The sequence below is a fragment of the Macaca thibetana genome, chromosome 8 (genome assembly GCF_024542745.1).
Source record: "Macaca thibetana thibetana isolate TM-01 chromosome 8, ASM2454274v1, whole genome shotgun sequence".
Lineage (NCBI taxonomy): Eukaryota > Metazoa > Chordata > Mammalia > Primates > Cercopithecidae > Macaca > Macaca thibetana.
In genome coordinates, this window is record NC_065585.1 from 45,507,135 (window position 1) to 45,532,838 (window position 25,704).

The window sequence follows — 25,704 nt, forward strand, 5'->3', positions numbered from 1 at the left end:
TAAACAACTATATATTTCATGAACTCAGAGCAAGAACTCACTTATCACTAAAAGGATGGTACTAAGCCATTTGTGAGGAATCTGCCCCCATAATCCAAATACCACCCAGCAGGCCTTATCTCCAACACTGAGAGTCATATTTCAAGATGAGATTTGGAGGGGATAAACATCCAAACCAAATCATACAATCATACATATATGCTAAAATGGCTATTGGCTGGTTGACACTTGAGTTACCTTATAGAAAAGAATACATTATTTTGTGTTTGAGACAGGATCTCACTCTGTCATCCAGGCTGCAGTACGTTGGTGCAATCACGACTTATTGCAGCCTCAACCTCCCAGGCTCAGGTGATCCTCCCATCTCAGCCTCCCCGATAGCTCAGACTACAGATGCACGCCACTGCAACTGGCTAAGTTTTTGTAAATTTTGTAGAGATGGGGTCTCACTATGTTGTCTAGGCTAGTCTTGGACTCCTGAGCTCAAGTGATCCACCCACTTTGGCCTCCCAAAGTGCTGAGATTACAAATGTGAGACAGTATGCCCAGCCAAAAAGAATTTTAATATCCAGAGGAAAAGTATGAACACTGTGGAAACACATGACATGTTACTTCTTTCACTTTTAACTTATGATGCCTTTAACTTTTCCTGGACATTTCTTAGAACATTAGCTTCATGGTAGAATCTCTTTAGTCCCTCCAATTTAAAGACATTGCAATGACTCCTTCACTTTATAATGCAGAAATGGAGCTAGCCACCCCCAACTTACTGCTCCCTCTGCTTCCCTCCCCATGAATGTTAGCATTATAGCCATTTCTATTTTTCTCTTTTTTCTTATCCATAAGGTTACTATCTCAGGGCTTCCAAAAAACACTGGTTATGGAACAGTGCTTTTTTCAGGAAAGAAAGTGCTACATAAAGGGTTTCTGGATAACCAAATTGGTAATGGGACTTAGACAATTCATTCAAGTGGACACATAAAACACATTTCCAGATCGGTTTTTGAAAAATAATTTCATTAACATTTAATAAAACTTATGTATTTAAAACTCGGCATAAAGTAATTAGTGCTCCACTAGAATATCAAAGGAAATCTGCATCTTCAAAACAAGTCAAAATAAATTTCTACCTGATATTGTAGAGCCTTACAGATATCAACTCCCTGAAGCCAAAGCCAAATTACAGAATTCCAAATTACAGAATGATGAAACTTCAGAACTGGAATGGATTTTGTTGATATCTATTATAATCATCACATTTTACAGATAAGAAAACAGAAAGTCAAAGAAGTAAACTGCCTAAGATCACTTTACTAATTGATGGCAGGGCCATGAATAAAAATCCCAGGTTTTCTGCCTCCTAGTTAAATATTCTTTCCACTATATGATATTGACAGCTAAAATAGTACCAGCACACATTTATGAGGGCCTAGGCCTGCTGGCTCAATGCTAAGTACTTTAGAATTATTCATGAATTATCTCTTTTCATTTTCATAAGTGCGTAATGATATAGGTATACATATAAGTGACAGAATTGGAACCCAGGTTTTCCATACCTGAGTACTGTGTAATCACAGCATGGACCCAGTTAACATACAAATTCACCAGTTAAAACTTAAGAGAGGAATCATTTGCATGGTAAGTGGGACAATACAGGCTGACTGCAAGAACCTCCAATTCACATCCTTCTTTTCAGGGGACCCATAGAGGTTGAGAGTCTAGACTCAGGAGTCCAACACTTCTTAGCTTTGAATTGTAGCTCTGTTTACTGCTAGGTCTGTGTCCTTGGGGAAGTTACTTAACTTCTCTAAGGCTTAGTTTCCTAATCTCTAAGAATAGAACATTTCCCATAGAGTTGTCATTAGGATGAAATAAGATAACGCATTAAAGCAGTTAGTACAATGCCTGGCACAGGGTGATCACTCAATAAATGCTAGCTGAATTTTATTTTTAGCCATTGTATTTTAATTACTTGCCTCCTTTTGGGTCTTCTGAAAAAAATTTCCCTAGATCACTAAGTTCACTTTTAAGAAATATTATCATGCATATTGATAACTTTTGATTATTACTAACCAAGAGTCATACTATTGAGATAATATAAATGTCCAAGTAGATGCATTCTGTGTAGGGAAAGGCATCCATGAGAATATTATGCAGAAAATGCTCCTTAGAAGGTATGTGAGTCTTCTTCCTCCTACATTTACCCCCAACCCCTATATTAAATCTGGCCCATGACCACCACTCTAGCTTCATGTACCAAGATTGGGTTCCATGTCAGTTTATATACAAGGTTTTTTTCCCCCCTTTAAGCAAGAAGTGCTCTATTATTTTAACCTAGGAATTGATTATAATCCAAAAGTCTATCTTTGGTACGAGCTCTTATAACTTTGCTGAATACAGACTTAGATGAAAATGTATAAACACATGATTTGGGAGTATATCAATAAAACAGATTTAAGCCAGTCTGCTCTTACAATTTCGGAAAGTGGAAACAAGTCCATCATTGGCAGTTCTTTTCTATTACTGTGGACCCTGGCTTGCCTCAGTTTAACAGTTTCAAAGGTTGAGGTTACATACAGAGTATCCTTAGGTTGGGCTGGAAGTAAGCAAAATGAGGCTTCTGTGATCTCTGCATATCTACAAATTTAGGAAGAGGTTATAGCTGTTCCTCTCAGCCCCTTTCCCCCTCCTACTTTCCTCTGCCTCCCCCAATGTTTTTAGCACAGGTCACCCACCTATAGAGTGACTGTAGCTGAGTGAACTTAATGAAGGGCTGAGAGTTAAGAATTCATCTCCTAATCCTGCACTTAAATTTTGGCTAATGCCAAGCAGACTTGCAAGCAGGTATCAGGTATACAGGCATGAGTTCTTGAATCACATAACATGTCCCACTATACCAGCATCTCCCATATTTTCAGTGCCGCTGAAGTATCTTTTATATCAAAGGCATCCAGTAAATGAGAACATGTTTGAGAAAGAGAGGCAGTTGTTGCTGGTAAGGGTTTAACAAATGGCTCTTGGAGTAGGAGAGCTGATATGATTGAATTTGCAAGCATCTGTGGCATAAATACTTTCACCATGGCCAATTTAAGCTACTAGTGGTTTAACAACTGTCTTGCAAAGTTCTTGAGTCTAACAATCAGCTCTTTTGACCCATTATGAGCTGCACAGGAGAGAGGGACAGCAAGCAGCCCAGGGGTTACTCCTCAGCAACTGGCTAGTTACCCCTTTCTTAAAGCAGGGGACTTGCACTAAACCCTGGCCTAGAGCTCCTTTGATGCTATTTCCTCAGGCTGAATCCTGATTCCCACACCTGCCATCTACCTTCCGGGATCCTGCCATGCAAAACAGTCCTTCTTAATGGCAAGAACGAACAAACCTGTATTCCAGATTAGATTCATTGTCCAAATGCCTCACTGCTGGCTTCCACCTATTGGATGAGACCAGCTGAAAGCAATAAAACGCCTGAACTATACCTGAGCTTGCTAGAGGGCCTCTTTGAATACTGAATCTTAGGTGACCCAGTTACTCTCTCCAGTTTTTTTTTTGGCCAAATCTCCAAATCTACATTAACTGAGGGAAAAGGTATATTGTCACCTTGCTTGACTCCACTGGCCCTTGTTACTTAATAGCTTGTATGTCTTACATCTGAACCCTGCTCACTTTCCTAGTCTCAACAGGCAAAAAGCTTCGGAAATTTCATATAATTATTATAATTAGAATAAGGAAGGGATGGGTTGGGCAGCAAGAGCGAATTAGCCAACATCAATATACTTTCTGTAGATGTACAAAAATCTTTAAATAATCTTTATTAATAAACCTTCTCAATTACATTTAATATGACGCTATTGCATCAAAAGAATACCAAAAACAAACTTCATCTTCTAAGGCTTTTCTTTTTTAATCTGAATAGAAGCATTAACATGGAAAGTATACCTATGGGCCATTAATATGAAACCGAGCTATGCTTTCCAAACACTGGAAATCGTTAAGCATCTCTATAGTCAAGAGAATCCCTGTTTCATTCAGTTCCCAGAAAAAAAAAAATGATATTCAGAGGCATAGTAAGAATACTAAGGCTAAACCTCAATACATTTCAAATATTTAAACAGGATTCAGCTGTGGAACATGAACTTTACATATTCTGTAGAGAAAAGACGTTTTGTCTGTCAGCTGTTTCTGTTTAATCAATCTGGAAACTATGGGAGTACAACTTATTAGATAGTAATTATTAGCACGTCAGTAAGTTTGAAGGTTCTTACCTGTACATTTGTAATCAGAGGCCACCCCTTTAAGCACAGCATCAAAAATGGATACTTCCACTCGCTGCTTTCTGTGGTGACAACTCAGAAGCAAGGAAGGCTGGGACACAATAAAGTACAGAAAAGGTTCTAGCTGTAAGTCACCAGTTCCTCTTCGACCAGGCTGCCGAACAATAGTTATACCAAGTGCTTGTCTAGCAGATGACCTTGTGGATGCATGAATACTTTCAAGAGAGAGGACCCCTATTTTTTTCCCTGAAGGAAAAGAAATGCTGCTCCTTAAGAGATCTTCTGCTGTCACTGTGGAAATACATGCCTGGTTGGGCTTAGCAACATCTGAATCAACTTCTGGGAGATTTAATGAACTCTTGTCTGTTTTTTCATTATCCTTCTGTTCTTGTGATTTCGATTTGGATAAGGCCATACAGGAATAGGTCATTAGTGAGATTCTACTTGCAGTAATAAATATGTCAAAGGGAATAAAATTTAGATTTTTTACAATTGATGACTGGCGTGAGGGACGGGCAATGCGATGCTGGCTGGCACCACTGTGCTGCTCTATTTGCACTATTCTGATTTTAACACTGTCACTGCCAATTCCACTATCCTGAGCACCACTGTACCGAGATGAGGTTTCAGCTATGCCTCCATCAAATGTATCCACTTTTTTCTGTTCTTGTTTAGAGATCTGTAAGAAAAAAGTAATAAAACATTTCAAACTAGTTACATGCCAATTGTCATATAAAAAATGTTATATAAACATGTTGTCAAAAAGAAAATTTTAAAAATGAGTCTAGTATAACTTAAAACAGTAATCAGAAAAACAGAATAGGTGCCCATTTCCTACACCAGACCCCCAAAATCACCTTAAAATGCCAAGGAAATACTTGAGAAAAAGCATCTAATGTTCATTTCCATCATTAAAATACATTTTTGAATGTCAGATCTTCTTTCTTTGGATTACTACAGAATAGCATAAAGACATATCTTTTAAAGAGACATATCTTTTAAAATGTCTCTTTAAAGAATTATTTTAATACATATTTTTATAGTGATTTCCCAAGCAATACAATAAACTGTCTCCAAAATCATGATTACTGGTGGTTGAAATTATATTTTATATAGAAGTAGTTTCTACTATATTCCTTACCTTTCTTATAAAACTGATTTATAGGTTTTTAGACAGTAAGAAAGGGAAAAATCAGTAGTCCTAAATTATGAAGGACAAAGAAAAGTACACTAAAATAAATGCATGCCATTTCAAAAGATGTTTATTTTCTCCTACTACAATAGGACTTAAAACAAGGACAAATATAAGTGATAAAGTAAAATCAAGTCAGTAATTAAGTAATTAAAACCCTTGAGGGTAGATTTTTCCTTTGTGCAATAAAGGCTACTAGTTCTCAAAATTTTCCACCAATGAGTCCCTAAGTAGAGAACAAAGAGCAACTTGGTGGCAGCAGCAGTTATAATCACTTGGCTCCAAGACCATCAGTTCCTCTTTCTTAGACTGCCTGACCATCAGTCTGCAACTTGCTATTCTGCACCTAGATATTTTACTTGCTTTTTCAACAGAATTATTAAGGTAACCATAAAAAAAATCCATAAGAATAAAAAAACTACCTCACCCCATCTTATCTCCAAACATAACCAATAGTAATATTTCATGGCTCTTCCTTTCAGTCTTTTTTACCTACCTATGCACAGGTTCCCTTCACCTGTATCCCTTTGTGGTTATAATGATACCATAGGGACAACCTGATAACTCAAATTTTGACATGCTAATGTATTCTTCATAAATACAATTTTTAAAAGCTACATAATACTTCATTTAGTGTTAGGAACAATTTGTTCTACCATTCACATATACCTGTATATTCAAGCTTTCAATTAGTGCTGACAAACCCCTAGTGATATTTTCTCAGGACAGACAGGCTCCTAGAAGTGAAATTATTAGGTCAGATACAGTTATTCACACTTGTAATTCTAGCACTTTCAGAGGCTGATGTGGGAAGACTGCTTGAGTCCAGGGGTTCAAGACCAGCCTGGGCAACATGATAAAACCCTATCGCTACAAAAACATATGAAGAATTAGCTAGGCCTGATGGTGTGCCCCTATGGTCCCAGCTACTTAGGAAGCTGATGGCTTGAGCCTGGGAGGTGGAGGTTGCAGTGAACTGTGATCATGCCATGGCACTCCAGCTTGGGTGACAGAGTGAGACCCTATTTCAAAGACAAAAACAAACAAAAAAATTTTTTTTTTAAAGTGGAGGCTGGGTGCGGTGGCTCACACCTGTAATCCCAGCATGTTGGGAGGCTGAGGCAGGCGGATCACAAGGTCAGGAGATCGAGACCATCCTGGCTAACGTGGTGAAACTCCGTCTCTACTAAAAATACAAAAAATTAGCCGGGCGTGGTGGCGGGCGCCTGTAATCCCAGCTACTTGGGAGGCTAAGGCAGAAGAATGGTGTGAACCCAGGAGGCGGAGCATGCGGTGAGCCGAGATCCCACCACAGCACTCCAGCCTAAGTGACAGAGCGAGACTCCATCTCAAAAAAAAAAAAAAAAAAAAAGGAATTATTAGGCAAATGGTTTGAATAAGTTAAAAGTTACTATTGTCCAACACCTATCCAAAAAGGCTGCACTCAGTTACATTACTATCAGCAATAAAAAAATGTCTCCCAAAGTACTGGGTAACTGTGTATTGCTTATTATTATTATTATTACTATTTTTAAAGACAGAATCTTGTTCTGTTGCCCAGGCTGGAATGCAGTGGCGTGATCATAGCTCACTGAAACCTACAACCCCTCAGTGGTGGCTCAAGCAATCCTCCCATTTCTGAGGAGCTAGGATTACAGGCATGCACCACCATTCCTGGCTTATTTTTACATTTTTTTGTAGAAATGAGGTCTCATAGTGTAGCCCAACTTGGTCCAAACTCCTGGCCTCAAGCAATCCTCCTGTCTCAGCCTCCCAAAGCTGCTTATTATTTTAACAACTCCTTAATTTGATTGGTAAAAAAATATATATTTATATATAAGAAATAATATATATGCAATAACTTATATATATAAGAACTAATAAATAATTCAAGAAAGTGAGGTAATCCTCATTAAAAAAGGACTTGTTTCTGTCCTTTGAAGACACCATATTCTTTCAAACCATGCAGTTTATACTGTGCTCTTTCCCTTCCTGGAGCGCCCCTCTGAGCTTGCTGTAGCTGGTGAACATTTAGTTATCCATCACGATAAATGACATTTGTCCGAGAACTGTTCTTTCACTCTTTTCCTTCTTGGTGATCTTAGTAGTTCACTTATACTTCTATTATATGGTATATTTTACTAAAATGTTTCGTGGTAACAGTATCAGACAGCATTAAGACAATATATAGGCTTTGAAGTCACACAGATGTGGGATCAAGTCCAACACTCTCTAACTGTATGACTCTGAACAAATTACAAATCTCTCTAAGGCTATATAATATCATTTGTAAAATGAGGATAATAACTCCTACCTCAGAGTTACTACGATGACTGAATTAATAGCACAGTGCCTGCCTTACAGTAAATACCCAATAATGAGCAGCTGTTACGTTGTCTCTTTTACCAGGTGAAGAACTGTTAGAGGGAATGTAGTATACAATTCCGCTTCTATATATCACTAAGGAGCAGGACAGTGCCTAGCACAATGAAGAGAATCCATGAATGTTGGATATGTTTATCTTTGATACAACATTAAATGAAAAAATTGCCCAGCAGACTAGAGTTACATGATTGTTACGATATAAATAAACGTAGATGGAGAATTCTCAATACTGTACTCCTCAAGGTCTTTCCCAGACATATTTATTCATAGTGTCTTTCCTGATCTGCATTCTCTACCTCGTGGGCTGATCATACTTCAAAGAATCCTCTCTATCTCTTCTGTCTTTGTCCTCACATTGGGACATTAATATCTAACTCATAGGGTTGCTGCAGCATAAAATTAATTAACATATTGAACAAACACAGTAGGCACTCTAAAAAGGGTAAGTTAAAAAATTTATCTTCTTTGTGAAGACTTCAGCAATGCTTTCAGGTGGTGCTAGTCTTTCCCACTTCTATGCTTTTATGACAAACTAATATTATAGTACTTTTCACACTATATTCTGTCTCAGGGATTGTGAGCAATTGAAGAAAAATAAAATACCGTTGAGTTCATTTATTATTTGCCAGACACTGTTAGCACATTATATAAGCTACCATTATAATTATTTGAGGAGGAGTACTATTATCCCCATTTTACAGCTGAGAAAATTGAGGTTTATAGAGATTGATCAATAGTTCCAAGGTCAGACAGCTAGTAGGATTTGGGTAAGAGGAAACATCATGTTAGTATTCCTAGAACATACTTTAGTGCTTATCACATAATAAAACTTAATAATTGTGTGCTGACTGAATAAATGAATGAACATATTTAAAAATTCAGTAAGATAAAAATAAAGATAATTGTTATCAAAATAGCAGTTTAATGTTAGTTATCCTTATTATGAAAATTTCAAATAGACCTCCAAATCTATTACCAACTAGGAATTCTCAAATAACATGTGAAAAGTAATGAAATCAAGTACTTAAGTAGTCAAATGCGAAATCAAGCACATTTTGAGGCATTACAAACTAAATACCTAAATACAGTATAACTAAAAAATCCTTTAGGTTGAGTTCCAATGGCAAACTCCAATCAAGAACTCAAGTTTTATAAGCTATTTTCATTCTCTGAATCAAGAAAGTTAAACACAATTAACTACATGAAACTATAGTTTCTATGCATATAGCATTTTTTACTTCTGATTTACAGATTTATACTTAAAATCAACTCTCTCCCTCTTTAAAGTGGATTAAGTGTTCCCATAGGTGTTAACATAAAATGGCAAACCACCTGTAGAGAAAGGTAAAGAAATTTAGCATCCAGCCTATATTACGTGCTGAGACTGCCACATTAGTCTCCAGCAAATGTCAAGTGGTGTGATCTTAAGATATAAATAACCAGCAGTGGCAGGATGGCAGCTATCAGTTCAGGTCACAAAGGTTACTGAACAGAAGTCAGATGGTAACTAATTCTAATCACTACTGAGCAGAATGGAATTTGAACCAATGACCTAGAGATGAAAGACTCTGACTTCCATTGGAAGGAAAGGAAAAAGTACAACTTACCCAGTACTAGAAAACTAGATTCCTAAAACTGAGTTAAAAGCCAGGATTTCCTCAATTTTTTTAAGCCTCTAAACTATCTGTAGCACTGAAATAAACAAGCTGATGATTTTGAGACATATTTAAAAATCCACTGGTTTGTCACCAGTCCACTGCAGATTTATTACATTGAAGGGTATCTGGCCCACTACTGAGAAAAGTTTTTAATTAATTATGTGTGCTGGGCCCTAAACTTGGGCATCAATTTACTATTCCTTTGTGGAAAACGAAGAGTTCACAATGTAATAACTCTGAAAGTAACTTTTGCTTTATTATTGTCCGAGGGGACTAATAATTTAAGTTGTCAAAAATAGCAGTATCTGCTTACTGTTGGTGCAGCAGAAACATGTATTTCTGGGCAGTGCTGTTACATCAGCTCTCCCACTCTTTACCTAACTTATTTAAGATGAACAATAAAAGTTTTCTTTAATTAGCTACTGGTGTGCATTAACATCATCATGATTAAACCATAAAAACTAACTGTACATTACTCTGGTCCTCTGTTCCATATGTTTTGAATTATTCTGTTTGAAAATGTACTTTGCGTCCCTTTCAAAAGTTCGACCTTCTGCTTTCAGAGAATTAAATGCATATTACTGTATTGAAGAAGATAATGTTTCAGACCTCCAGGCATATATTAAACACACTGGCAGCACTTGAGACAAAATGCTTTACTTATTAGATACTTCCTATTCTAAACAGTGTCATCAAAGGCTAAAAACAAAATCCATATAAAAGCTGCACAATGCTTCCACACAGAACCTGTGCCAAAATCCCTGTACTTTCCAACTAATGAGGAAAGGATGTGTACTCTTAACATATGAATGTAAGATTTTCCAAGCATTCACTTTAGGAAACTGGGATATTGATTCCATATGGGTTATGTTAAATGGAACTGTATTGGTAAAATAACCTTTAAGATATCTGGCATGATAATGATAATTAAACAATATTCAAAGGACTAAAACAAAAGGGAATTTAGTTCCACAATGGCTAATTAAAATAAAATGAAAAAATACAGCATGCCATTTATCAAGATAAATTGTTATTGTTTAAGAACTATTTAAATGCTGTTAAAATATACTTTTAGATAAAATCTGAGAGAGCTGGAAAAATATTTGTGGCTTAAAAATGGATAGTTTGGTGAAGAAAAAAGTATAGGACTCTGAAATTTTATGCAGAGATAACAGCTTTAGAGCCTTGAGTACAACCAGATGGTACTTAAATTGGAGGAATTCCACAGTTTTTCTATCAATGGGTTTCAATATGAGACAGTTTTCAATAGCTAGGAAAACATGTCAAGTTGATAGTTTACTTCTTAGATCATTTCAGCGCATTTTCCCATCCTTTCACAGCTGTATATAGAACAGATACTAGCCACCATGGAGAAGGTGCTGAAAGCTGTACTGGTAGCTAACGAACTGTAGCTAATTCCTCTTTTCAATGTATTAAGATAGGTAAGTTTACTAGCTCACTCTGGGGTTTGGTTAAGAGCCATAGTGTCTCAGGAGTAGTAAATAAAACCACATTTGAATAATGCGACAATGTCAAGGAATGCATTAAACTAATTTCAGGTTATATTAATTAGATGTTCTTCAGTAGCATTTTGGGGAAAACAAGCTGATTGAAACTTCTTGTTCAGCCATATCAACATTTTTATGAACATATTCAAATGTCAGCTCATTAATAAAAATGTTGCAAAGAAATGGATGCTTAAAATTTTAAAAAACCTGTGGAAACCAACCTTTTCAGAATTATTAAGGACCAAAACAAATACAATTTTTGTTTTGATGGCTAACAAGAAAAGGAAATTCAGCATCTATTCCAGGATTTTAATTAAAATTATGTCTTTTAATCTTTTTGTCTTTGTAAGAAAACTTACTATGTACCAAATATATGCATATCCAAAATTTCTTCTAACTTCCTATATAACAGCCATGCTGAAGTAATATTTCCAACAGGCAACAGTCATACTTTTTCCTTGATCAAAATATATTTTGCCAATTATGAGATTATATTTCATATCTTATAAGTTATAAAAAGTCAAGTGTAAAACCACAGCATCAAAGTGACAATCACATCTAAATATAACCGTGATCTTTATCCTAATTTTACTGCCCTTGCTAAAATGTAGTAGTATTTTCAAAAAAGTTAACATCTTATCTAACAAATACAGTAAAAAAAGTTATAGTATTTTAATAGTTTCACATACTGAAATTACAAAGGAGAATTTTTACAAACTTGAAAAAGTTATGTGCCTCATTGTGTAAACATTTGCAAACATACTTCTAGCTCTATGTTTCAGAAGTTTGTGGGATGAGGTAGGGTGGGGTGTTTGGGAGAGGCTGTTGCATGCTTTTAACATAGAGATAATCTACACTGGAAGCTTTATATAAATAGAAAATGGTATTAATTTAATCTAGACAACAATAAGAATATATTTTTAAGTCTCAAAATTTCAATGATGTCCATATTATGGTTCATAAACCTTTATCATTTTATTAATGAATTACCATCTCAACTCAGTGATGTGCTAGATGAAATTTATCTTAGCAAGCACATTAAACAAAAACACATCAAAAAGAATTGACTTCAGTATGAAATGTCTCCTTTAGTGTCACCAATTAATGTTATTTTTAATGAAAAAAAAAACCCAAAACTTGAACAAGCACTGTATGCACTAGCTTACTACAGATACCAGAGCTAGAAAACAAGGGCTTTTTATCTTTTATTTCTCTAAAACTAAATGCTATACAAGATCCCAAATAATATAATTGTTCCCAGTTGAATAGCAAAAAAGGTTTTCAGAATACTGCAGTAATTATGCAAAAGAGCAGAACTAATGATACCCATCACTGCTTAACAGACAGAATGATAAAGAGTACTATAGTTTCAAGTTTTCCCTTTCATGAAGTTACTTTTCCGGCTCTTTGAAGTAATAGAATGAGGCCACTACTGCCTGCTAAGTGCTAACTGCAATAAAAGCAGCATGCAGATAGTTCAGTCAAGGTTGTGTTTTACTACAGTCTGTGTTTGGTCTATTCTAAATTAAGTTGTAAATTATGAAAGGGAACTAATATTAGTGCTAAACTGACTGTAACACCTAGATCATTATCAGTGCCTATTTCAATATGATAAACTAAAAAAAAAAAAAAAAGGTATATGTATCCACCTACCCACATGGACACTTAGGTAAATTCAAATCCTACCTATTGAGATTTTATCTGCAGTGTTGACCTTTAGACTTTTGTGTCTGTTTGTCCCTTTATACATATATGATTTCACAGCATAAGCTTATTTTCAGGGGCTTCTAAGTTCATGAAAAAAAAAAAATTAGTTCCAGGCAAAACTGTGCATACAGTTTAACTCAAAAACAGTTCTCATTGTCTGTTCTTTTCTTTCTCTATGTTGCTCACATATATAGTGAATAGGAATAGGTTGGTCATTTTTGTTCGAGACTGGATCTAATTGATTTATACTAGGCTCTAAGTTTAAGTTTTGTAATGAATTCAGTTAAAACACACACACACACACACACACACACACACACACACACACACACCTGACACATTCCGGCAACTTGGACCTTAATCAAAACAGATGCCTCTACATAAGAAACAACAACCTGCTTTGAAATGGCCATGATGTTAATTCTTACAAAGTGGCTACTGTGTGTACGGGGTAACTACTCTTCAGACTGATGAAATCCAAGGTTCATTCCACTGATGTCAATGTGGAAACCATTTTGTCCCATAGCTGCTTAAAGATTTTCAATAGGATTAAATCACCTGCAAGTCCTCATTATATTAGGGTTTACAATTGTGTCTGAGTTGGAGTCTGTTTTTCATAGAATTTGACTCAGAGACTGACTTAGATTGGCTCTTTGGAGCTAGTCTGATTTTACCAGAAACAACTGTATCACATCAGCCACTCTCATAAACTTGCTTTAAGATTGAATCAGTCCTGACCCTAAAGCAGATGAAAGTTTACCGAGCCTACACGTAAGTCACAGAAAAGTTTGCATTTAGTTTCTGCAGCAATATAGAAGTAGACTGTGCTTATTAACTATTCCAGTGGGCCTCTGCCTTGCAACTATGAATGTAATTTTCTGGTAAGAAAACTATAGTTGAACTTGGAGAAATTTCTATCAATAAAATACATATATATCCTTATTTGATTACTTTATCCCCTAAATCATATATATCTCTTTAAAGAAATTATGTAGGACTTATGGAAATGAAGCAAGAAAAAGACATGCTTTTAAAACTAATTTACCCCCAATATCCAGCACAAGTTGAAAAGTGATGAAAATGGCCAAGCATATCCTTAATTAACTTCATCCAGTAGCTGGTTTTCATTGCCAGATAGAAATATTTGACCTGATTTTCATTATTACTTGTTCTAATTGATTAAAAAAACCTGGTGCAATTAATGCTAGATTCTCTTCAAGTCTCAATATTCTCTACTACCTAATTTTATGGAAATCCATCAAGACCCAACAGAATGCATTTGCAAACTTGTATTAGCCATCCTTTACTTCATATAGATCATATTCAAACGGAACTAAAGCCATATATTGATTATCTGTCATATGTTATCAATACCTTAAAAAGTAATGATGTAACAGACTTGAAATGCAATGGCTAAGATGTTAGAGAGAAATATTTGTTTATGCCCTGCAGCCAATTCTTCTTTTCCATTACAAATACTTTGTTCTTCTCTGCTACTCCATAAAAATAATCACTACACCAAAATGACCTTCCACACAAATGCTTTGATCACAACCTCTTCCTTCAATCCTTGGAAATTCGAAGTATTCTCTAAATCAGGTAAAAATTCCTAACAATATCTCTGGTCAGCTAGCCCCATAGCACCAGTCAATTTTAATATGCCGATATGTTATAAGTCATTCTTGCTGTTCTAAGAAAGCAACTTTCTGTATACTAATGAAGGTAATCTAATCTATGCATTAAGCTTGGATAATTTTGGTCATATGGAACTGCTTGAATAAAGTTTAAAAGTTAGAAAGAAGACATTCTTCCTCTCATATACCAAGCATCATCTTTTCAAACATTAAAGTAGTAATCCAGTCTGCAAGCTCCTAAGAAAACTTTCTTTAAAAACTATGAATTAAAAAGTAAATTTTAATCATACCTGGTGTATGATTACTAGCTGATCTTATTAGGATGTCTTTTAAGGCTAAATTTTAGAAGACCACATTCACAACGGTATTACCAGATTAGCACCATTAAAGAGTTTTCTTAGATTTTAAAACTTTCTGACATTTCTCTAACTAGTTAAGAAATAAAGTTTCTATTTTTTCTTATATTAAGATAATATCATTTGGTTAATAATATTACCAAATAGTATTGTGCTATTGGGCTTTAGCTAGAATAATTCATTGGGATAAAATATTTCCCAAGTTTCTTGAAGATAGAGCTAATGTCAAAATTAATATGCAAAATGTGAAATAAAATTTAATTTCACATCATTCATTCATTCATTCATTCATCAAATTGTTATTGAGCATCTACTATGTTCTAGGCACTAGCTAGGGATATAGAAAAAACAAAGCTTTTATCTTCATGAAGTTTACATTCTAGGGGGAAGTCAGCCAATAAAATACATATATGTATATATAAAACCCACACATACACACCATATTTGCTGATAGACTGGATGTTTAGTATTATGAGAGAAAGACAGGAGTCAGGAATGATTTGAGTTTTTTTCGGTCAGAGCAACTGCAAGAATGGAAAAAAATGATTTTCCAGATGATTACAAGCAGCTTTCCAACCTATGTATTATGCCAAAGCTTTTACAATTTGCTTTTCCAAACTTTGCCTGTTTTGCTAAGAATCATAAATGACCACAGTGATATTCCCATAGGGGCATGACGCTCATGACTGTACCCAATTTTAAAGGAATCTCTAGTTCAATTATGTTGTCTTCCTAGTTCCTCCCACAAGCCAAACCATTAATCAGCTGAGAACCATTCAAAGGAAGGCTATGATTAGAGATAGTGTTCTAGGGTTGGACCTAGTCCTCATTATAGACAAACATTTGGCAATCAGAGAAATGGGGCTAAGACATGCAGTCAGGCCATGATTTCCAGAAAAACCAATTGAATGAGACACAAATTCTTGGGAAGAAATTTTGGACCTGGAACAATAAGACAGACGGAAGATTTTTGAGATAAACTGGAGAAGGGGAAAAGGAGAGAGGCCTGGCCTCTTATAAAACCTCTGTATCTCTAATTGCTACTAAGCATTTGGATGTCCCATTATCAACATCACAAACAACACATCTAATGCATCATAACATTTTTAATGTCTTTTATCAAAAATATCACCTATCCATCTTTTAATTTTTTTCTTCTCAAAAGCTCAAATATTAAATATACTTTTGTGGCCCCCACCAAATATTATTGGTCATTCCTTCATTTCACTACTCTTGCTGTTTCCTTTTTACTTTCTCACTGACCTTTCCCACTGTATAAAGGTCACTTGCAAGAGCTCCTTAGTTAATTTCCTTTGCAGGTCTCTCCCATTCCTAATATATCCCATATAGCACTGCCGGATTACTCTTCTCAAAATACTTTCAATATTTACTTATAAATGGTTGCCCAATGAGAATGTAAGGTCCATGAAAACAGGATTTGAGTGCTTTTTCCCCCTACTTTATCACCTAGCACCTAGAACAGTGCATTGGTAAACAGTAGGTGCTCAATAAATCTTTAGGGAAGGAAAGAAGGAAGGAAGGAAGGAAGGAAGGAAGGAAGGAAGGAAGGAAGGAAGGAAGGAAGGAACAAATGAAGGGAATCATTTGCAAGGTGCTCATTATGTTCCTGGGTAGGGGAGTAGATAAAAGGATGAGTTAAAATTGGAGCCTACCTTCTAGGTTAGAGATGTACTCATTTACTAAAGATGCTTTCTGGACATATCTAAACCAGGACAGAAAGAAGCCAGGATTTGGACTTGTTGGAATGGCAGTAAAGACAATGAGGCTGAAGGAAACACATAAAAAAGACACAAAAGATGAAAAAAAAAGCTTAAGTGTAAGGAAAAAGTAAGTGTATGGAAAAGAAAATGTCCCATTTGGCTCAAATAAAGGGTGTATCAATCAGAAAAACAGAAGATGTGGTTGAAAAGGCAGGATAAAGCAAGACTCTGGGTGGCCGGTTAAGAGACGTGCACTCCTCATTTTAGGCCTGTCTTCTTCAAAGCAGTGCCTCTTGAGCACCTGAATCAGAATCATTTAGGGTACTTGTTTAAATATTAAATATGCTTTTGGCCTGACTGCATGCCTTAGCCCCATTTCTCTGATTGCCAAATGTTTGTCTATAATGAGGACTAGGTCCAATCCTAGAACACTGTCTCTAATCATAGCCTTCCTTTGAATGGTTCTCGGTTGATTAATGGTTTGGCTTGTGGGATTCTCAGGCACCATGTCAGAAGCATGTGACCTGAAGGTGGGACTTAGTGATCTGCACCTACAATGAACTCCCAGTAATTCTTATGCATGTTAATGTTTCAGAAACACTGCTATGCACAATGGAGAACTATAAGAACTTTCCAAGCAAGTCAGTGACAAAAGGATGTTTGAGAAAAATTAATGCGATAAAAATGTACAGAGGGGAGTAGGGGATTACAGACTGCAGGTAGCAACACCAGTTAGAAAGTAATCAGCTAGATGACAATTATGGGAATCTGAAATAAGGCAATATATAAAGTAGTAGGCCTCAGGTGAATTAGAGAAATCTTATTTGATTACTCCACCTCAGAACCTGGACATGGCAGATTACTGTTTACTGAATAATTTTAACCAGTGTTCTGGGGCCTTCTCTTTAACCCACACCACACTGCTCCTCTATTCAAAGTCTCCATTCTGGAACTTCACATTCACCTTCCTATGTCCAAATCTTCACTTGTGCTGTTCTTCCAGCCTAGAATGCCCTCCCTCTTAAGAGTCCATTTTCCTCCGAGAAGCCTTAGCTTTATGAGCCCACAATAACTGCTCTCCTCCCTACAATGCTGTAGGACATACTGTTTCTATCACTTATCTAGTAATTAGTGTATATATACTACAATTTTCTTTTAATCCTTACACTATATATTGTAAGCTTCTTGAGTCCAGGAGCATGCTATAGCCACTTCTGTGGGCACAATGCATATAAATGTGGTAAGATAAGTATCTGCAGATGGCAATGATGATAGTGATTAAGATAACAATGCTAACCTAACTAGTTGATTCCCTGATACTCTAAAGCAACAATGCCAACATATAGATAACACTTATTGGATGCATAGTATGTGCCAGGAACTTTTCTAAGTGCACCACATACATCAACTCATTTAATCCTCAGAACAACTCTAATAAAGAAGTTTCTATTATTATCCCCATTTTAAAGTAAAAAAATTGAGGCCCAGAGAAGTTAAGCAACTTGCTCAAAATCATATAGCTAGGCTGGGCATAGTGGCTCATGCCTATAATCCCAGATCTTTGGGAGGCTGAGATGGGAAGACATCTTGAGTCTTCAGGAGTTTGAGATCAGCCTGTACAACATAGCATGATCCCGTTACTACAAAAAATAAAAAAAATTAGCTGGCATGGAGATGCACGCCTGTAATCCCAGCTACTTGGGAGGACAGCTTGAGCTTAGGAGTCTGAGGCTGCAGTGAACCATGATCACGCCACTGCCCTCCAGCCTAGGTGACAAAGCGAGATCCTGTCTGCCCACTAAAAAAAGAAAAGAAAAAATCACATAGCTAGTAAATGCTGAAGTTGGAATTTGAACACTGGCAATGTAACTCTGGAGTTCATTTTAAAATCACATCCTACATAGTTTGTCTCGGAACCTTATTTCTTTCATAGCTCTTAATCATGACTCAAAAATCTTTAAAGTTTTGTTGTTGTGGTTGTCCATATATGTTTCTCTACTAGATGGCAATATCCATAATTGTAGGGACTAATTAATCTTGTTCACTGCTACATATGTAGTGTTGGGCACATAGTAGATGCTTAATAAATATTTGTTTTATAAAATGAATGAAAACATAAGGAAAAGGGAACAGAAGGCTGGAGTAGAGGAGTGAAGCAACACATACTATTATGAATAAGGGAGCTAGAGAGTTTTTTTTTTTTGCTGCAGATTTCAGACAGATGGCTTTCCAGAGAAAGCTCTTCATCAATACATGAATGTACTTTAAAATGCTGAAAGGAAAAATCTATTTGCAAGGTGCTGGAACCAGGTGTCTCTATTTTAGCAAATCATTGAATTCAAGAACAGGAAGTAGGGCTTGGAGATACAGCACTGCTCTAGGGAGCTAAAGACCTGGCTGAGTTCCACAGTTTCCACTAAGTCACACCTGTGTGCAGCTATGTGGGAAAAAATTGACTTTGTTCACAGCTTTCCTTTTGTCGACACGGAGTTAAAATGGAGTAATCTAGGCCAAGTTCAAATTCTGAATTCAATGCATCAGAATCATGACTTGTTAGAGCTGGAAGAAGTTCTGGATCTCATTGTTTCCAGAGATTTTCAAACTACTTTTCTGCTACAGTACACTTTCTTCAAAGAACATCTTATGGATTAATGGAGCAGTGGTTGACGGGTGCACAGGAGAGAGGGGATGCACAATCTGTAAAACATATAAAAGCAAAGTTGCCACAGAATGACTGTATAATGCATATGTGTGCATGTAATTTGAGGGCAACAAAACCCATGCTACAGGTGAACTGCCCCTTGATGTAATTTTTAAATTAGTATTATTTTTGATTGACAAATCATAACTATATACATTTATGAGGTACAGTGTGATGTTTTGTCATTTGTATAAAATGTGGCATAATTAGGTCGGGCACGGTGGCTCACACCTGTAATCCCAGCACTTTGGGAGGCTGAGGCAGGCAGATCACCTGCGGTCAGGAGTTCAAGACCAGCCTGACCAACATGGTGAAACCCCATCTCTACCAAAAATACAAAAATTAGCTGGGCGTGGTGGCATGTACCTGTAATCTCAGCTACTCGGGGGGTGGAGGTTGCAGGGAGCTGAGATTGCACCACTGCACTCTAGCCTGGGCGACAGAGCGAGATTCCATCTCAAATAAATAAATAAAATAAAAATAAAATAAAATGTGGCATGATTAAATCAAGCTAATTAACATATCCATCATCTTACCATCTTGCTTACCTTGTTTTTTTTTTTTTTTCCTTTGAGACAGGGTGTGACTCTGTTGCTCAGGCTGGAGTACCTATCATTTTTTTATGATACATTCGAAATGTACTCTCTTAGTTATTTTGAAATATATAACACATTATTATTGACCACAGTCACCCTGTTATCCAATAGATTCTCAAAAGTTATGCCTCTTATCTATCTGAAAGTCTGTACTCTTTCAACAACAACTCCCCATCCCCTCCTTTCCCCTACCTTCTAGCCTGGGGTAATCAATCATTCTACTTTCTACTTCTGTGAGTTCAACTTTTTTAGATTTCACGCGTGAGACTGTGCAGTATTTGTCTGTCCGTGCCTGACGTATTTCACTTAGCATAATGTCCTCAAGATTCATCCATGTTATCACAAAAGACAGGATTTTCCCCTCTTTGTAAGGCTGAATAGTATTCCATTGTTGACATACACCACATTTTCTTTATCCATTCATCTGTTGATAAACATTTAGGTTGACTCCTAGCTATTGTGAATAATGCAGCAATCAACATGGGAATGCAGATATTTCTTTGGCATATTGATTTCAGTTCCTTTGGATATATACTCAGAAATGGATCACATGATAGTTCTATTTTTAGTTTATTTTAGGAACTTCCATACCCTTTTCCATAATGGCTGGATTCATTTATATTCCCTCCAACAATGCATAAGAGTTCCTTTTTCTCTGCATCCTCACAAACTTGTTACCCTTGATACAATTTTTCAGTATATGCTTTGAGATAATAATTCATCTACTTAAAGTGGATATATAAATGTGCTTTTTATATATTTAGAGTTATACAACCATCACCACAATCAATTTTAGAACATCTTTATCACCCCCTCCTAAGAAACCCCATACCCATTAGCAGGCACTTCCTCTATTACTCCACCTCCCCCACTTCCTGTGACCCTGAGGTAACCAGAAATCTACTTTTTGTCTCTATGGCCTTGCTTATTGTAGACAATTCAAATAAATGCAACCATATAGTATGTAATCTTTAATGACTAGCTTCTTTCCCTCTGTATGATGTTTACAGGGCTCATCCATGTTATAATACGTACCTCATTCCTTTTTTATGGTCAAATAATATTCTGTTGCATGGTGCACTACACTTTATTTATCTGTTCATTAGTTGATGGGTACAGGTTGCTTCTGCCTTTTAGCTATTATAAATAATGTTGCTATCACATGTACAAGTTACCGTGTTGGACACATATTTTCATTTCATCTAAGATCACAAAAAATTACTCCTATGTTTTCTTCTAAGAGTCTTATAATTTTAGTTCTTACATTTAGGTCTTGATTCATTTTGTGTTAATTTTTGCATACAGTATGCAGTTGCTTCTAATTCTGTTTACTTCTGTACAATCAGTATTACTATCACCTCTTTCACTCCAGATTTTAGTACTGTAGTCTTCTTTTTCATAATCAGATTAGCTAAAAGTTGTCAATGTTGCTGTTTTTTTTAAGGAACTTATTTTATTGCCCAGGCTGGAGTACAGTGGCGTGAGCATAGCTCACTGCAGCCTCAGCTTCCCAGGCTCAGGGTGATCCTCCCACCTCAGCCTCTCAGGTAGTTGGGACTATAGGCGTGTGCCACTATACCTGGCTAATTTTTTGTAGAGACAGGGTTTCATTATGTTGTCCAGGCTGGTCTTGAACTCTTAGGCTTAAGTGATCTGCCCGCCTCAGCTTCCCAAAATGTTAGGATTACAGGTGTGAGCCATTGTGCCTGGCCTATTGTTTATTATTATTAACATATAAGAAACAGGTTCTCACTATGTTACCCAGGCTGGTCTTGAACTCCTGGACTCAAGTAATCCTCCTGCCTCAGCCTCCCAAAGTGCTGGGCTGCTGATCTTTTTGAAGGACCAAATTTTTTTTTAAATTTTCTCCACTGCTTTTCTATCCTCCTTTGATATTTTACAAAGGCCGCTGGGAAAGTGAAGAGTTTAAGTTAAGTAAATAGCAGTTTCCCACCCATCCCACATTTAAATAAATGACCACATGTCTTGGATGGCCTGAAACAATCCTACTTCATGAGTATCATCTTGACTTATTTAGTAATAATTTATTTTATTCTCAAAATTTTCCTGTTTAGATGGTAATACATATAGTCACCCTAACAGAAGCTCTGGTCTAAAACTGTGGACCTCCTGCATGTTATATCTAACTTCCTCCCAGTCTTTTCTGTTTGTGTGTTCTCAGGCTTTAATCCCAGCACTTTGGGAGGCTGAGGCGGGGAGGGGGGGGGGGTGGATCACCTGAGGTTGGAAGTTCGAGACCAGCCTGATCAGCATGGAGAAACTCCATCTCTACTAAAAAAAAAAAAAAAAAATACAAAATTAGCCAGGCGTGGTGGCACATGCTTGTAATCCCAGCTGTTTGGGAGGCTGAGGCAGGAGAATCACTTGAACCTAGGAGGCAGACATTGTGGTGAGCTGAGATTGTGCCATTGCACTCCAGCCTACGCAACAAGAGTGAAACTCCATCTTGGAAAAAAAAAAAAGCAAAATAAGGACAAGGACAACACAAATATCAGTTCAAAGAGACACTTGCAGTCAGAATGGTAGAAAAGAAAGAGGCTTTTGAGAATGCTCATTTACCAACAAAAAAGTAAAAGGATTAGTTTTCACTTGTCTCACTCTCTGTACTTTTTATTCTTTTATAAACAAGTGCAAACTATGGCTGAGGCTGAAGAACTGCTGTGGATAAAGCAGCTTGTATCCACAGGTTACCAACTTTCCTATGGGGTTAGAACCCTGTATTCTATTCTCCAACTGTGCCTCTGCATACACCTTTCCACAATGTAGATGGTATGCCCCAGTACAATGCCATCCCTTTGAAGATAGAGGTATTTCCCTTCCCTTGAAAGAAATGGTCCAGTTCTAAGTACTTCACAAAAAACAGGGATTATACTCGACCCATTTGCCACCTGCCTCCCATCCCCAATCAGTGTACTCAATCTATAAGATGCCAATAATTCACTTTCCATTCTGTCTGTCTGTTTCACAGTCTGCCCTAGGCCCATATTCTCTAAGGAGCTGGCGATAGTTCTGTGAGTCCAACTATCTTCAGCACCTTTCTTCCTAACATAGTTGAAGGCATACTGCAAACAAACAAATATATTTTGTCAGTTATTGGAGTGTACTTTACTCACAACAGGCATCAGGGAATTGCATACTCAATATTTCTAGAAGCGTCCTTCACTAATCAAAGAGAATTAAACATATTTTAAGATACTTTGTTTTAATTCTAAAGTCTTTTGCACATACTTCATTAATCTAGAAATCTGATCTGTTGTGTTGACCTGATTACTGCATATTATTAAAAAACTTCATTTTATTTTGATCAAAGGTGTTTTTTTTTTTTTCATGCCATAGTGGTCTTTTGACTTTATTTAAAAGGGGATATTTTAGAAACTGAATGAAACTTTAAAACACTTTCAAGGACCTGTTTGTTAACATGAATTTGCTTGACATCAAAGTTAAATCACAATGAAAAACCTGGTATGTTCAAGGTTTTCACTGGAACAAAAATGTTCATTAAAAGTGGGGGGAAATATTACTGCAATAAAACACAATGATGTAACAAAGCTTCCTTAAAGACAGTGGGACAGTGACTCAAGGCACTGGCATATATTTTATTTTGATAATGTAGTTCACAGAATAGCAGCTGACTTTATCCTTAGGAATACATTTTACAAATAGCAGCGATGGATTTTTAGGCCTGGCTACACCTACCAGGAAAATGACGCAACCATTATTCATCTCTTCCAGCTATGGTTTTTACTGGCATCTTCTATGAGTTACACTTTGGCGCTCTTCTAAACATCATCAGGCCACAAGCTCAGTCTAAATCAAATATTTTTACAAACTAAACAATCCAGTGCTAAAAACTACCTAAGTTACAAAGATCTAATGCCATTTCCATTCCAAGAAATGGACTATTTTATACAGAAAAATGTTCTTACTACATTAAAAGAAAAAAATGGTACTTTAAACCAAAAGAACTGGGCTGGCCAGAGCATTAGAAAAAATCAAACCTGTACTGGCCACCAAACGGACATACATAACCCACCAATGACATTTTCCAATCTCTGTATCCCATCTACCCACATAATGAGTTATCTAGGCAAGTTAGTTCATTTGCTATCAGGTCAGTTAAATTGGGTTCACATGGCAAAAATAAATAAATAAGTAAATAAATAAATAAATAAATAAATAAAGTTTCATGGACATAGCCTTTACCTTTAACTCTAACTAACAACCTTGCAAATGTGAGCCCCTTTCACATTACTATTGCAAAAGAACAAATGCATGTTCTTATGATAAATGATTACCATTATCTCTGCATGTGGAGAGTAACTGATTTTCAAAAAGCTGAGGGAATGTATATAAGCAATGCTGGCAAACTAACCTACTAAAGCCAGTGAAACTTTCATTTTCTCTACACTTAATATCAGCCAAAAGGCCAAGAAGTGATTAAATATACCCTTTCCAGTGGCTGCAATTATCTCCCACTTCTACCACCTCTATCTGTAGTTTTACCACATAGGGCTTTGTATTGGTCAACTGCTGCCAGAACCAGCATAATATTACCTCCTCAATAAAACTGTAACTTCTTTGCTTAGAGGAGTTCATTAATTATATCCATCATTTACTTATTTAACAAATTAGTAGTGAGCCCCGAATATGTGCCCAGGAATTTAAGGCACTGGAGAATACATCAGTAAAAACAAACAACAACAACAACAACAACAAACTCTCCTTGTGGAGCCTACATTATGAGGAGGTAGGGAAATGTCACAAATAAGGAAATAATATGCAGTATGTTAGTAGATCATACATGGTATGAGAAAGACAACAGCAGAGTAAAGGAGATCAGGAAGGGTTCTAAGAGAAGATTGCAATTTTAAATAGGGAAGTCATGGTGGCCTCATCAAGGAGGAGACATTGAATAAAGACTCAAGCTGCTGGGAAAGCACATTTGCAAAGGTCTGGTGGCAGGAATCACAAAACACATGCTCAAGGAACAGCAAGGAGGTCAGTGTGATGGACAGTACAGTAGGAGAGGAGGTCAGAGTGACGGAGGGGTTAGATCTCATAGTGTCTTGAAAGCCATCATTGTCAAGACTGGCTTTTCTCTAGAAGAAGCAGGACTCCCTGAAGAAAGCTTTTGAGGGGACAACAGAATCACTTGACTTAGGTTTTAAAAGGATCACTCTGGCTGCTGTGTTGAGAATAGGGCACAAAAAGGAGATGAATTATGAGGCCACCTTAGTAATCTAGGTGAGAGATGATGGTAGCTTGGACCAGAGACAAACAATGAAGGTAGTGATAAGAAGTCAAATTCTGAATATATTTTGAAGGTAGAACCAGGAAGATCTCCTGACAGATTAGATACAACGTCTAAGAAAGAAACAGGAGGTGACTATAAACTCATATTTGGCCTTAGCAAGTGGAAAAGGGTGTTGTCAATGACTAATATGAGAAAGACTATGGATGCGGTAGGTTTGGAGAAAGGGAAAAATCAGGAGTTTCATTCTGAACATGCTAACTGCATACAGTGAAATGCCATAATCTTTATAAAAAAATTTCAGTTAATTCTCCTCATTGTAAAATTATCTGTAGATTAAAAATGAATCTCTGCCCTTTTGTTTTTTAGGCATTCAATCTAAAGTTGTATTGCATATCTCATACAAAATAGCTTGTATCCATTATAGGATACTACTTCTCTCACTGGGGTAGTTGGAAATTCTAGTCTACTAATTAAGCCTTAAGGAAAATTCCTCCTTGCTTTCCACTTACCAAAAATAAATATGCTCACAACTTCTTGTCCCCTAAATTCAAGAATAAAATAGCTCTGTAATCAGTGTCAGAAGACCTGGAGGCCAAACCTTGGCTCTTCCACTTCCCTGTTATGGGACCGTCACCTCTTTGGGTCCCACTGACAACATAAATTGGAGAAAATACCTACTTTACAGGGATGGTGTAAGACT

At 36.6% G+C, this 25,704-nt stretch overlaps 1 protein-coding gene across 8 annotated transcripts in view; it reads right to left on the reverse strand.

The window, feature by feature from the left end:
* Positions 1 to 25,704, reverse strand: part of VPS13B (vacuolar protein sorting 13 homolog B) — an 859,202-nt gene that overhangs the window by 226,870 nt on the left and 606,628 nt on the right. For all 8 annotated transcript variants that reach the window (XM_050801187.1, XM_050801183.1, XM_050801189.1 and 5 more), the window contains one exon: positions 4,263 to 4,950. In XM_050801187.1, coding sequence (XP_050657144.1) covers positions 4,263 to 4,950 — 688 coding nt within the window. The remainder of the gene's footprint in view (positions 1 to 4,262; positions 4,951 to 25,704) is intronic.